General features: G+C 43.2%; 4 protein-coding genes across 4 annotated transcripts; 1 reads left to right on the top strand and 3 right to left on the bottom strand.

The window, feature by feature from the left end:
• Nucleotides 1-1,746: 1,746 nt before the first annotated feature.
• On the top strand, nucleotides 1,747-2,372 carry MELLADRAFT_85689 (uncharacterized protein; the record flags this gene model as incomplete). The annotated part of the gene is made up of 3 exons (XM_007409148.1): nucleotides 1,747-1,775; nucleotides 1,839-2,182; nucleotides 2,230-2,372. 3 exons carry the CDS (start codon nucleotides 1,747-1,749, stop codon nucleotides 2,370-2,372), a joined length of 516 nt encoding a protein of 171 aa, XP_007409210.1.
• Nucleotides 2,373-4,396: 2,024 nt separating this feature from the next.
• MELLADRAFT_62579 (uncharacterized protein) lies at nucleotides 4,397-5,159 on the bottom strand (the record flags this gene model as incomplete). The annotated part of the gene is made up of 3 exons (XM_007409348.1): nucleotides 4,397-4,453; nucleotides 4,513-4,665; nucleotides 4,731-5,159. 3 exons carry the CDS (start codon nucleotides 5,157-5,159, stop codon nucleotides 4,397-4,399), a joined length of 639 nt encoding a protein of 212 aa, XP_007409410.1.
• A 2,279-nt stretch (nucleotides 5,160-7,438) lies between these two features.
• Nucleotides 7,439-9,836, bottom strand: MELLADRAFT_85690 (uncharacterized protein; the record flags this gene model as incomplete). The annotated part of the gene is made up of 5 exons (XM_007409347.1): nucleotides 7,439-7,810; nucleotides 7,873-8,400; nucleotides 8,487-9,017; nucleotides 9,105-9,599; nucleotides 9,681-9,836. The coding sequence occupies 5 exons, from the start codon at nucleotides 9,834-9,836 to the stop codon at nucleotides 7,439-7,441; spliced, it is 2,082 nt and encodes a 693-aa protein (XP_007409409.1).
• Nucleotides 9,837-12,987: 3,151 nt separating this feature from the next.
• On the bottom strand, nucleotides 12,988-14,555 carry MELLADRAFT_77573 (uncharacterized protein; the record flags this gene model as incomplete). Its single annotated transcript, XM_007409346.1, has 2 exons — nucleotides 12,988-14,112; nucleotides 14,175-14,555. 2 exons carry the CDS (start codon nucleotides 14,481-14,483, stop codon nucleotides 12,988-12,990), a joined length of 1,434 nt encoding a protein of 477 aa, XP_007409408.1.
• Between the last annotated feature and the right edge of the window lie 429 nt (nucleotides 14,556-14,984).

Genomic DNA, 14,984 nt, shown 5'->3' on the forward strand with positions numbered 1-14,984 from the left:
GAGTTTATTCCAATAAACTCCCTACAAAAAGCGCTACCAAACGTGCCCTAAGCATACACCGATTGTCCATAAGGTGATTCCCTTCAGTACACCTCGTGGTCAACTTGTGGGCACAACTACCCCTTCAGGTGTCACCCGTCACGCCTCGCGACGCGACCCCAGAGCCACCTGACCCAACCGCACATACCCTCTACTGTAACTCACCTTACCATACCATCACATCACTCAACCCTCAACCCTCGTTCAACACTTCTTTACATCCCCTCATATTATGCTGCTAACCGAGTTTATAAGCCATCTCACCAGGACCACGCCTCAACTGAGTACCACCCTCACGGTAGCCGACTTTGTCCGCTTCATGACGCTTGCGTCGGAACTCCAGCACTCAGCTGGACAATCCCTCCGACTGAGACCTCACCGCCTACCTGTTGCCAACTTCTTACTCGCTGCGCTACAACCTAGTTTTCCTCACCACTTCATTCACAACCTCTGGAGCTTGGCCTTCTACATTTTACCCTCATTGCGTATCAATCCCACCGCCTGCATCCGGGAACTTGGCCTCCAATCCAAAGTCGTCAAACGTTACCTGTGTCCCCCGGTTTCCAACTGTGTTGTCTGCCCACAAAAAAGCAAGCTACACACCCACTCTCGCCTGAATGCCTATGTGTTCGACTCCGACGGCGTACACTCAGCTGAGACCACCATTTTAAGATGCCCAGGTAAGTTCTTGATGATCGCCTATGTTATTTCTTTCGTATGCTCCTAAATCTGTGAGGGGCAGAAAGTGGCAAAAACCTAAAAGCGCTGGTGTTAATATATAGCTTTGTTGGACTTAGTTAACAACAAGCTTGAAACACACCTAAAAGCGCTGGTGTTAATATATAGCTTTGTTGGACTTAGTTAACAACAAGCTTGAAACACACCTGAATAGTGTGGAAGTCGATGGAAGAAAAAGAATAAAATGGACAAAAGAAGATATAGCGAGATGAGTGAGTCATATTTCATTCAAAATAGAAAAAGAAAATAGAAACTAGAGAAATAACATGATGCAGACCTAAAAGCGCTGGTGTTAATATATAGCTTTGTTGGACTTAGTTAACAACAAGCTTGAAACACACCTGAATAGTGTGGAAGTCGATGGAAGAAAAAGAATAAAATGGACGAAAGAAGATATAGCGAGATGAGTGAGTGAGAAAACAAAAATACAATGCTTAGAAGACTACTATTTATACATAAGTCTTATACAGTCATACAAATTCTCAAACACGCATTCAACGCTACAATCCCTAATACCATAGTCCATTTTAATATCCATCACCATTGACAAGCCACTCTGGGTGCGTCATTTCATATCATCATTTAGTCGCAGTTAAGTCCATGTTAGGTCAGTTAATATTGAAATAAAGTAAGGGTTTGGTCGTAACGAGAAAATATCAGTTTGGACTAAAGCAGTCGAAAGTAACAAGGCAAAACTGATTAATTACGAAAATTTCACAGTGCTCTATCATTTTGCTGACATCTATCCTCCCGCTGACATCTGTCCTCCCACTGACATCTATGATCTCGCTGTGTTCTATCATCTCGGTCTGACTTATTGAATCCCCAGAACCCAAATGTGGCATCCAATATTGCCCCAGCTACTACACCCGGGACGGTCTTCGTTGCTACTACCGGTTGGAAGAGGGGCGTGATCCGGATCTACTTCATGTGCACTGTCATTACTATATGACCCGGAAATTGCACAGTATGTTACGTGGCATCCAGTTTCTAGCCCAGTAAGTTCTCTCCTGCTTCACGTGCCTCATCTAGTGGTTTCAACTGATATGTCATCAACGTAGCGTATCCCATTTCAATCTAGTAAACTGGTACAACAGGACGTTCGTGGATGACTCAGCAATACCTCAATTTGTCGACAATCAAGCTTTCACCGCCGCCATGTCTGAGGCTGTTTGTGGCGATGGGCTGGACTTGCAATCCCTCCTAGACCACGCAGACCGACGGGGTAAGCAGCTCACGGTCAGCGCGAGTGGCACCGATCATCTACGTTTCGAAGATGCTATGCGCGAGCATCTCGACCTTCTGGCGGTTGAGGGGACCCGAGACCGAGACCATTATTGCTCTCGTTGTGTACGCATTCAATCTGGTGGAACCGATCCAGCAACTGGCGAAGAGATATTGTTAGGTGAGAATGATCTCATTCATTTCGATTTCGGATATCTCCTCATGAAGACTATTTCAGGCATCCGCGCGGTCGTGACGGATGGTCTCACAATAGGACATTACCGCTGCAGTGCAACAACCGACCAGCTCGCAGAGCTGGCTCATACAGCAGGACTTCCGCCACCCGAAGGCCCTTGTACCAAACGTCTTGAAAATATCAATGACCGTTTTTGTGCAGTACATTCCAAGCTCCTCGGCAATCGATGTCAAGTTCAATCATGCTGGTCATTATGTGAACCTGGAGCCAAGACGTGTAACAAGGAACCTCACATCAAAGCAATGCAAGAGTTTGAAGCCCGAGTTCAAGGTAACTTTTCCTTAACGGCCATCCTGAATCGCCCGGGTTCGAACCTTCCTTCGGATGCAACAGTGCATCTCAATGCAGAAACAGGCGAGTTCGACAACTTGGCAAGCCTCCAAGAAGCCGACGAGTCCAATCGGGCACACGAGGGTGCGCGGGACGGTGGCGAGTCCCAAGAAAAAAAGAAAGTTTCTCTGTCCCGAATGCGGACACATAACGACCAACTCATAGTGGGGCCGTGTGGGATAATCTTGGCACGAAGAACATTCTATCACTCTGAGTCTGTCAGCGCGGTAAAAGTAAGTATTTCTATGTTATTCTTGAATTTCATTTTAAAGTTGCCTGGATAGATACTGATGCTTTATGTGTTGCCACTATGTATAGGCGTTTTTGGAAGACACGTTTCCTCAAGGAATCCCCGAGGTCGTGTTTTATGATAATGCGTGTCGCTTGACCGAGCATATTTATCATGGCGCTGTCGATTGTGACCGATTCAAACGGACAGTGATTCCTGTGGACCCGTTCCACCATCGCTCCCATGCGGGGAGCAATGAGTTTTGTCAGCGCTTCACCAACCCCCGACTTTTCCCCAATATTCAAGAGGATGGCAAGTGGGTCTTTAACGCATCGGCGGCAGAACTCACCAACATATGGTATGGTGGTTTTGCGTTGATGTGCAGAAGCATGCACTCCATCAAGTATAATTTTTTTTAGAAGAAATGGTTGCTTTGAGGAACTCTTGGCTTTTACGGAAGCTGAAGAAACGACCTGGAATGGGATCTTATAGCACAGGTTAGTGATGTGTCTTTGTATATTACCGGTGCACTTTGTTGATTTGAGTGCGACGTAAATGATTGTTCATTCGTTTTCCTCCCTCTCCACTGCATGCAACAACTATTCATTCAAATCGCAATGATGACACCGTTCCACTCGAAGGAAACATACGAATACATCATGGTTTCATCGCATCATATAAAGTAGTGGGTCTCTGCCCAAACTGTCCTTTACAATTGCACGTAAGGTAGTGTGTTGATCTACGTCCTTGTGCATCATCAGATTGTCTCATTGGTCCTTCTCATAAAGTGAAGTCGTCTCCAGTAAATTCGATTCATCTACTGTACAATGATGTCTTTCCTCTTCCATGCTATCTCGTCGCCGTGTGGTTTCTCTGTGATTTTCAGAATTGTTTTCACATTACAGAATTTAAATAAAAAATATGTGAGGGTCAACAATGGTTATGTTATGTTTTATGCGTGACACGAAGTATTGTGTCACGGTTTGTTGTCATGTGAAATCAAATGTGATTAGTCGTCAATGATTTGGGACCATACCCGAGGATGTCAACCAGTATCATAACTGGTTCAAGCTAACCAAACAGGTGTCTAAACAATCACCTCACATCACTCAATAAATAACATGTTCATGTAATTGTCAACCAACCATCACCCAAAGATAACGAGTTATCTGTCCCCCCCGGGCGGTGGTGTCACTTCGCTGAGAGTCAAATGAGATCAACCATATTGATCTCATTTGAAATACCCAGCAAATCAACCAACAGCCAACAGTTGCAAAAGGAAAAGCCTATCGACATGGCCAAAGGACATGGCAATAGGCTTTCCCTTTTGCCAAACGGATAGATAAACAGATACATAATCAAATGGCCACAGATGATAGATCTCGGCACGACTAACAACACCTCACAACACCGTTTTCCACCGTTTTCAAAGGGTTTTATAATACAAATTGTTTACACGTCTTTCCGACCATATATACATATTCTCTATCTACAATTTGTACATAGGTCACCACTGAGTTATGACTTATGAGCGCTTGACTCAAGTAAAGTTTTTCAAGTCAAGCGGCCCAACTATCTATCTACATGTCATCCTCAATTATTCTTGGGAAGGTCAGAATGAGTGGTATCTCCGTAGCCTGTTACAGGGGTGAGTCAGTTGAGCATGATCTTTCTAAACGCTCAGTAAATGGCTTACCTCTATCTCCCATATGTGGTGGATATCTATAAAAGACACAACACGTCCACGCAAACTGATCAAGTTGCCTACATTCAGTGCATCCATGGTGAATTTCGAGGTGATGTTGGTGTTCAGCAAGTAGTTTGCGTGGAAATCAACGCGCTGCGTTCGCTGGAGATAGATTGCATTGGATAAGTATCGTAGTATTAAAAATACTGGTGGGATTGAATGCTCACCGTAGAATTCCAACATCGATGCAAAACCTTGATGACTTCAATGGGAAGTCCACTCGTTTCCCTCCTAGACCATTCTACTATGCGACCGAGACCTTGCGCCAACACTTTGTTGGCCAAACAGTTGGGGCGGACTTCAGCATGGTTGATTTCAATAGTGTTTTGAAAGTCCTCCATGAGGATCGGCTTGTTATGAGGACCCCAGACCGCGACTGGGCCATCAATTCGGTAAGCGTGACGTGGTTGTAATTCAGTCTGATCCCTCCGGGCAGCAATTTTCACGCTGATACCTTGAGGTCCGTTTCCGTTCTCATTGATGATGACGTCGCTTTGGAAATATGCGTATCTATCGCCAAGTTGTACTTCGGCGTTGGTCCAAAATATACTACTGAATCGTAAAGGAAGCCCAGATGACATATGTAGCTCAATCATTGGGGTGTAGGAAGTTGCGAGGTAGGTACACTGGAATGCAGAGTTTTGGGGATTGGTTGCACTTGGGAAAAATGTCTATGATCGAGAAGATTGAAAGACGTATGGTCAACCGAGGATACTGAGGGAGATAGGACACACCAACCAGCGTATCCTTTTGTAGTGAGTCCTACCTACCTCCCGAACCTTCAGTGTGGCATTGATGTTCCCTTCTCTTTGATTTGCCCATTCATCAACCATTTACATTTACCGTGACTAGTGTTGGTCAAAACTGGTTGGTAAAAATAGGAAAAAATTGTGTAGATTACCTTCCTTGGCCGGGACAATAAAGGTAACATATCCATGCATGAGCCTCACTGGTCCCGGCTTCATCGTGGTGAATGGAGATGCAACCACAATGAAGCCGACATGGCAAGCTTTGACAACGATTCATTGGAATGGTAGTAAGTACCACATGGCAGTACAATATATGTAATTAATACCCTTCAATTTTGTTAATATAACTAAATTGTAGGGTATAGAGTAGAGGCCTTTCATGAGGCAGTCAAACACGTCTTTGACTGACTCATAGTTTTCATTACGTGAGATCAGTCAGTCAAACAAACACAAATGTAAAGCTGGAGAGTAATGGCCTTTCAGCATGGGAAGACTATGAGTCAGTCAAAACAAATGTAAAAACATGAAATTAAGTTTCCTTGCTGTGAGATCAGTCAGTCAAACAAACACAAATGTAAAGCTGGAGAGTAATGGCCTTTCAGCATGGGAAGACTAGACTATGAGTCAGTCAAAACAAATGTTAAAACATGAAATTAAGGTTTCTTTGGCCGTGAGATCAGTCAGTCAAACACAAATGTAAAGTTGGAGGGTAATGGCCTTTCATCATGGCAAGACTATGAGTCAGTCAAATACAAATGTAATGTTTGTTGGGAGATGACACAGATTGTGAGTAATGGTATATCAAATACCAAGCATAGAAAACACACAAAAACACACAGGCAAGGCATTCTGAAAAACATTCAGTAGGATAGAGGTCATTCCCCCCCCCTCATTTTTGGTAAGATAACAGATATATATGATAAGAGAGATCAAACAAAATGTGTACTGTTATCAATGAAATTAAAAGCTCTTTGGAAAAAAGGATAAGGCAATGTGAGAAGGATACAGTAAGTATATGACATACCATTCAATTAATGAAATTATGACTAATGCAATTACAAAGTCTCTTCCTAAAGGCAAAGGCATTTGATAGTTGAAGAAATAGGTCAAAAACATATAACTTTGAAGACCATAAGGCATTGTGAAAAGCACTCATGTCATGAGGAATGTAATTGATACCCTTATTTTTTAGTCTAACTGTTTGTATATATATATTATGATCAATATACAAACAGTTATGTATATTGATCACATCACTTACTTACAAGGTTTCATTCCACGGTCCAATGGAATGTAATTACATTCAAATGCAAAAAGACATTGTGAAAAGGATGCAGATATATGTAATTAATACCCTTCACTTTTGTTAATAACTTGGTTATATAAACTTGGTTATATATATTCAATATGTTCAGACAAATGTGGTGCAGTATCCATTTTGTTAGTTAATACACAAATAGAACCAATCTGAACCAATGTAATGTTCAAACACAAATGTCTTGATGTTTTTTAATGTCCTTGAAAAACAAGCCATTGTTGTGAAAAGTGGATATATGTAATTATAATTACATATATTTTACATGTTGGTTAATATAATATAAAAATTATATTAAGTTAATATAACAAAATATATTTGTTATATTTGTAGATGTGAACCAATGTAATGTGGGAGTGATTTACGTATGAGTCAGTCCAATAGGGAATTTGGTCGTAATGCAAATCATATGTCTGTTGTGGTATGATCAATATCAAATTCCTTTGATATTTGTTTCGTAGAATACATCAAAACAAATATCAATGAAAAACAACGCACAAAAAGAAAGGATCCATGACATCTACATCAATGGATCCAACCATCATTCATAAGAGCACCAGTAAGTAGAACACTATCTCATTTATTTGTGATTTTTCGAGATCATGCTGAACGTTTTTCGAGAGTGGACAAACGCCAGAATTGATCTGGATTGATCTGGGGGGGATATTAAGAATTGTCGGTCGGAAAACAGGATAATCACTTTTGAAAAAACCAAAGGATACCACACAGGTAACACAAAGAAGTAAAAGATGGTATTGGTGTAGAATGAAAATATGACCAGTTAGGTTAGCAATCTTATTACAATCTGGAATTAGACAGCGGCAACCATTTCCCCATTATCGGCCTTCCCCACTCCTGCTACCTTGTTGAACTCTTCCCTGAATCGAACGCGAGCGTGGCCAACAGTGGCTTTGGGCTGCGATTTATATTCTGCGCAAAATCGGTCGTAACCTACTTCGTTGATCCAAAGACGATACCTGTAGATAGTCGGAGGTACCATCTTCCATTCCTGCTCAAAGCGCTTGTTCCACGCCGATAGTATGTCACCCGTTTTTGCCTCGTTATACCACGCAAGCAGAGTCAAAACTGGTATTGATTTTGAAGGCCATCCTCCAGCCTTATTAGAGACCCCAGCGTTTGGGCTAACGTTTGATTGCACCGTGGTCGAAGGAGGTTCCTGCAACTATAAAGCAAACACAGTTACAGACTGGACGTGTCAACCCGAGAGGCTGACAATTTGCTTACGGTGGTACTCGCCGGTGTCACCCCTTGTACCCCGGAAGAAGGATCCTGGCCCACTACCAGATTGGATCCTTTGGAAACTTGGTCGTCCAACGTTTCACGTTTGACGTTCAAGTTTGTACTGCAATTGGAGGCTAACGGTGTGTCATTGGCACCAGGCGACTCGGGTGACCGAGTGAGGTCAATCCACAGCTTAGATGGGCTGGACACCACTGGTGAAGCAGGGGTGATCAGCGTGGGGGAGGTTATAGGTGTGCCCAACGTCGAATTGATATCCAAAGATTTCCCAACGATAGCAGAAGCTCCGGTGGGCGATGAGCTGGTCATTGATTGTTTGGGGGTTGACGGGACTGGCTGCATTGTTTTCGAGGTGGAGGTGGGTGTGACGTTAACATCGACGTGTGCCATGTGCGGTACGTGAGGGCGACTTTGTGGTAGTCCTGGCGTCAGAGGATTGACCTTCGCAAGTCGAACGACAATGGATCGGTTCCCCGGGGGATAATAATGTGGGTAATCCACAGGGATCTCGCGCTGAAGAGACGTGTGATCGCCAGGCAAAAACGTACAAATGTGATCAGTGGGTGGCTTCAGAATATATAGATGGAATTGAGAGTCACCCAAGCATTGATGGCTTCGTCCCACAAGCTGATCGCACGGTTCCATTTGGTGCCAACTTCCCCCACCACCGCCTGAATCAACAACGCGGATTCTTCCAGACGAGCTTTTGGCCAGTCTGTAAAATACGCCGTGATGACCTCCGGTGTGGTTTCCTGTTTAGGGCAGATCAAAATGAGGTGAGCTTGGGAAGACGGGGTTGAAGTGAGATGTTGACGGGTTACGTTTAGCCACACGTAGACAGTTACCATCTTCTCTTCATCATAGTTATCCTGCTTAGGAGGTTGATATTGATCTAGTCTATTTTTATGGAGTGATATCACACCATCTAAGTCCAGTCGGCGCCCTAATGAGTTCTGTGATTGGGCCCATTGATGAATACGGGGCTCATTGACGCGAGCTCGTTTGTTTGATTGGTTGGCCAGTGAGGTGGTAGTCGTTGCACCAGCAGAAGCCATCGAATGGGGTTGGTGGCCATCCGCCCCTGCCCAAGGATGAGCACGACACTGTCCTACGCCGTACTTATTGCAACACTGGAGGGAAAAGTTGAGGGTGTGTCAGTCGAGGAGATGTGCTTCAGGATTGTGAGAAATCAAAGAAATAGACCATGGTGAACCTACGGCCTGACATAATTGGAATCGACACTTCTTGTTGGCGATTTTGCGGTGGCCCTTGGGGACAGGGCCCTGCAGACCTCTCTGACAAGGTACGGGCGGCGCACTGAGGTGGGGTCCGGATGTCGACGCATTTGATTGAGCACCGGTAAACACTTCCGCCGGCGTCGCAAAAGATGAGGTAGTCGGAATCTCCACGGGGTGTGACCAGGTTGATGGGGAGAGCATGCCTCCTTGGATTGCGCGTCCTTGAAAGGGGTGGTCAAGGGGTTGCGGTTGGAAGAATTCGACTAATGGAACGTGAGGTTGACGTTGGGGGGAAGGGCGTTTTTCACGTGGTGGGAGTGGTGGAAGAATATGACCTTCAGGTGACATACGTGGACCCCAGTCTTTTTCAGTCGATAGGATGGGCCGTGGGATGCCCAGATTGATGAGCGTTCGTTTGTGATTGAATTGATCACATCGCCAGATGCGCGTGTTGTGATTTAGGTCATTAGGGCACTGTGATGGGTGAATGAGGGTCATAATGATCAGGTCAATCTATCTTTTAATCAAAGCGAATCTATATATTTGGCGGCTTACTCCTATGAACCATGTGTCAGCCTTTGGAGGAAGGTATCTTAATTGAGCGGAACACTTTGGACAGTAGATCCCTACTGCCTTTTTGTAACCGGGGTCAGGAAGGTATCCTGGGGTCACAAATTGGTAATCAGCTTTTATTAGATGGGAAACAACCATCACGAATGGACACAGAAGTTTAACGGATGTTGACTGTTCTGCGTATTAAATGAGATGTTAAATGTCAATGTCAATGTCTAAACCAAAAAAGAGGAGGTAAACGTTTGGGTAACGAACGAAACTGAATGAGTTTCGAGATTAGAATTAGAATGGAGATAGTGCCGATGATGGTGAGGGAGTGTGCGGGATAACGGCCGTTCGAACCTAGACCGTTGGGCAAACGTTGAAAGATAATGAGTATTATGAGCGTGAGGGCTCAAGTTGAACGAAATAAAAGGAAATTGTTCTGAGTATACTGCCGAGTGGAAATTTGTCAGGGATGGTCGATTTGATGTGTCCATCGTTAAGAGGCGGGTGGGGGTGGTGTTGGTGTAGGCAGGGTTTTTTCGTGTCGCGTGCTGGGTGGTAAAATTTTTTCGTGGTGGTGCTGCTGATGAGATGAAACGATGGATTGACAAAGGGATTCCGTTTTGGATGGATGGTATGACATCTGTGTGACATGCGCACGTGCCTACCTAAGGCTAAGGTTTCTGACGCGATGGCCTGTAACAATATGTATTGTACATATGCTTATGCTAATGTTTTTAACGGGGGGACTGTACGTATCTGTATCATGTATTTATCATAAATTTATCAGTATCACAATATCAGAATTTATCAGGATAAAAACCACGATCCTCAAGTGTTCCCTATTACACTGCAGTAACAGTTGACTGTGATATATCATATAACCCATAACCCAGTCATAAGCCATACTCTTCCCTCTCATGGGTTTTTGTCTCCATATTTTTTGTGTGGGGGGGATGGGTCAAACACCCATAGCTTTTTCTTGAAAACCAGAGACAAAAAAACATGGTTTCCCGCAGAAAAAAATCAAATACTGCACCATAGACTCTGGAGACACATCAGCAAACCTCTTTAAAGCCCTCAGACTCCAACAGTGCCACCTAACCTAACTAAGTCCCTCTTGGCGAGTGAGCCTGGAAGAGAGGGACTTATATCTTATCCACAAAATTTGGCATAGGGGCCAGACAATTTTGGCTGGGGATTTTTTCAACTGCTATATCTCAATATTGTACAAACAAATATCCTGTTGCACTAAAAGAACTTTTCCTCATCTGCTGCTTCTACACATGATGGTGCCTTCAATCCTTGCAATTTTATCAGGAAAGTGTTAAGCAAGAGACTTGAAAAAAAGATTTTTCTGCAACATTCCAGACTGCCCTCTGTAACCCACTGACAGCTTGGAAAAATCTGTGAGATTCTCAAAAGTTTGAAGCATATTACATCTGCAGGAATAGAAGAAAACTAAAAATGAATTAGATGGACATGTGCAGAAGAAGAAGATTACCAAGACTTTTCTTTGTACAAGAGGATATTTGTAAGGTAGTGAGATATAGCGGGTGGAAAAACTCTCCAGCCAAACTATTCTGGCTCCTGTGCCAAACTTTGTGGACAACATATAAGTCCCTCTCTTGGAGTTGCAGACTCACTCACCAAGAGGGACTTAATTAGGTCAGCAGTTCCACACTCATTGTCAAAAACTCACCTCATCAACCAACAAACATTCTTTCTACAGATTTTTCACCTTTCTCCGCCCAATAGCTTGCTAGAGGACAACAATCCAACTGAAATTCAAAACTTTGATCTTGGTACAGACCCATCTATCTGCTGAGAGACCTTGAGCAGGATATTCAAGAGCTTGTACAGCATTGAAAATTGTTCATAAAAAATATGATGTCTGCTTTGGATCTTCTAAATCCTACCAATGAGCATGCCAATGGCCTCAAGACCTGGAGTCTGGAAGAAATCTTTGCAGTGGTCAAAAAACACAACATCAACACTAACAGTTCTGCTCCAGAGCACTCTGAGGCTGAGGTACCTCCTTGTCCATCATACTCTGATTTACTCCAAATTACCTCAGGCACAAAGATGCCAAGGAATCAAAAGCTTGTGGGAGGGCTCTTCAGCAAGCTCTGCATACATGTAGTGCAGCACACTCCAAAACACTAGTCCAGCCCAACCTGTTTTCTTTCCCCTCTCATTCTTCTTGAATCATATGAAATAAAAGTGCTCCTGTCTTGCCTTCTGCAAAAAAACTCCAAGATTATCCATAGTTTTTGGGTTCCATAAACTGGTCTGGATTTTATTACAGAGTCTAGACTGCCTCCTCTTTGGAACCGGACATCAATTGACTCACATGTTTCTTGATCCAACAACTCATTCATCATTCCTCTACATATTTGACCAAGTTTGGAGCAAGGTAGGTTGATTACGGGTGCATCCCAGATTGCACTTGTGAAACTAGTCACAGTGTGAGAGACCAGAAACATCTGAATTGACTACCTTCCAATGAAGATAGCTTTGAGCCATTGCAGCACATTTGTAGTATCTAAAGGGATTCATTGTGGAACATATTTGTTCCCAATAAATTCTCATTGATGACAGCTTGAGACCTTTAAGCTGATAAAAGGCTTCAGAATAAAAAAAACCATCAAAAGATAATGTTTCATTGAATGGTGCCAAGTTTGAAGACAAACAGATTACAGACTTATAAGGAAGAAAAGAAGTGTCTTGTACAACAATGAGAACAGCGAAAAAAGTAGAGTACAATTTACAGAGAGAAGAAGATACAATGTCATAGTTTATATCACTTTCAAATGATGAAGGACAGAATGCAATATAAAATAATTCTAAATCAAAGCCTGTGTGATTACAAAAAACACGAGTAGTCAAAGAATCTTACAATATAAACAAAGACATGGTCATAAAGTAGGAAAACTTTGTACTTTTGATTTTTTTATGTAGAACAATGTGAAAGTAGGTACACACAGTTTGATGCTTGGATGATACAGTTGAAGCCACCCCCAGGAGTATTAAGGTGAAAAGTTTTATGATGAAGCTTGATCAAAATTGCGGGACATTCAAAGAAACCAAATCCATGAGCCAGCGTTTTAAATTTGATTTCTGAAGAAAAGCATAAATTCTAAACCGGAACCTTCTCTGTTTCCATGGCATCAAAGTCGCCGTTGAAAGAAATTTGTAGATGCTTTCTTTTTATTCACAAAGCTTCTAAAGTTGAAAGTGTCGATGAGATTCAGTCTAAGTGTGGTTGAGAAGTACGCTCAGTGAGCAGGTGAGGTAACTGTGCTCAGATCCAGACGCAATTGACAATCCCAGCCTGATCACAGAATTCGCGTATCAAATCTTGGTGATAATCAATTCCATCATCATCAAGAAGCTGGTCGTCAGATTCGTAGATATCCAATCCGTATAGATCAATTTTATCTAGTTTTGGCCAAGTTGACACGCACACAAGATGAGAAATGTATTTCCACTGCCCCTTTGCAACCAAATCACATTTCAATCGTTGAAGATTTTGGCATTCCTGGAAACAGGTAAGGTAGTCGTGTTCATATGGTTGTATGTTTAAATCAGTGAGATGCGGAAGTTGGAATTGAAGCTTTTCCTGCCAGTTAGACCCAAAATCAAAGTCTTCGACAGAATTACAAAAGTCGAGACGAAGTCGTGTTAAATTTGGCGCAATGCGATGGATGAGTTGATGTCCTACAGTAGGGTTGACGTTGGAACATCCCTCAAGATGTAGTTCGGTGATGACCTTCGGCCAAGAGTGATGACAATACGACTCATCAACTGCCGAAACTTGGTGGAATTGAAGTCGCAATAGATTTTTCAGTCGTGATAATGGTTCACCCGTGTGATTTGGATGCTTGTTGTGATCGACGAACCAAGTGGGAAGATCTGACGCAGAGAATGATTCGAGCAAAGACAAGCCTGAAAACATTTGAGAGAGAACTTCATCATTGAATGAGGCAAAGTGAATATTTCGCAGTCCTAGATGTCGAAGTCCGCTGAGTCTCGACATCACCGGAGTTAATCGTGCAAAGAAAAGTTGCAATCCGTGCATGCGGCTGTTCAGATTCTCTAGACGGTTCTCAAGCTCTGCAGAGAAGATAATGTCCAAATCTGAAAGGTTTCCGTGGCATTGGTCTAGCAATCCCATGACACTCTTCGGGGACAGCATCTCCCTAACAAAACAATTGCAAGACTCAAGATGTTTTCGACATACACCTTCCTTGCGCAATGCAGTGTTATCATAATGGATGTTGTGACGAAATGGGTCGTTGTGAGGTGTTTTGAGAAATCGAGTTGATAATGTAAGTGATAGCGACCGGATTCGGAAACCGTGCTTTGGAAGGAGTTCATTGATCCACAGCGTGATTGGAATGGGCAAACGCGTTGGAAAGCGCAAAGTCTGCAGGGAAGTAAGGTTTCAATTTCCATGCAATGACATTCTACGTCTGAGAAACCACTCACTTCCCACAATAACCGACAGCAAAGATCATGAAGACACCTGTTGACCACACTCAAACTCTGAAGACTGTTGAGGATTGGGACTCGATTATCCAACTGCATGATATACCTTTGAGATCTTTTGTCAATTGGCACGAATGCCAGCTGCGACTTGCGTTGTGACCATAGGCCATGAATTCCTTTATTTTCGATGACTGATATGTGGTGAACGTGCTTGACGATCTGTTCGAGGATTTCGAGAGGAAGGCATATTAACCTTGAGATTGTCTGCTTTGACTTATCTGGAAAGGTGCCCTCACGCGCCACGAACATGACACGCTGAGACAAGTAGATGACTTGATTTGGTTGGAACACAGATGAGGATCTATGGAAACGCAAGAACGCAAGATGATGACGGTCAAGAGAATTGTGTGAGTGTTGTGTTGAAGTTGGACAAAAGCGGCTTCGTTCCTAGTTTTTCATATCGCATTTGATGTCTGGGATCTCGTGCCTAATCATCGCTATTTCCAATTTCGAACTGATTCATATCCCGACTCAGTGTTTTCAACGCGCCTCCTCCAGAAAACCTCATGATACAAGGTAATACCCACCTTGAACATCTGTGATCTGGTCAGATAACTCGGAAGCCCATGGAGTCATAGAGCTTCACATTGGGCGGTGTCAGCATACGGTTTAAGATAGGTTGATCGAGTCCGATGACGTTAAGTATGAAGATCATGCTTCATTGTCAGGCCATGGAAGCGTACAATCTCTTTCCTGTTCCGGACGATCAAAAAGTCTCTACGTGCGCTGAACAAAGAGACCTAGGGCTAC

The sequence above is a fragment of the Melampsora larici-populina genome (assembly GCF_000204055.1).
Source record: "Melampsora larici-populina 98AG31 unplaced genomic scaffold MELLAscaffold_15, whole genome shotgun sequence".
NCBI classification, from domain to species: Eukaryota; Fungi; Basidiomycota; class Pucciniomycetes; order Pucciniales; family Melampsoraceae; genus Melampsora; species Melampsora laricis-populina.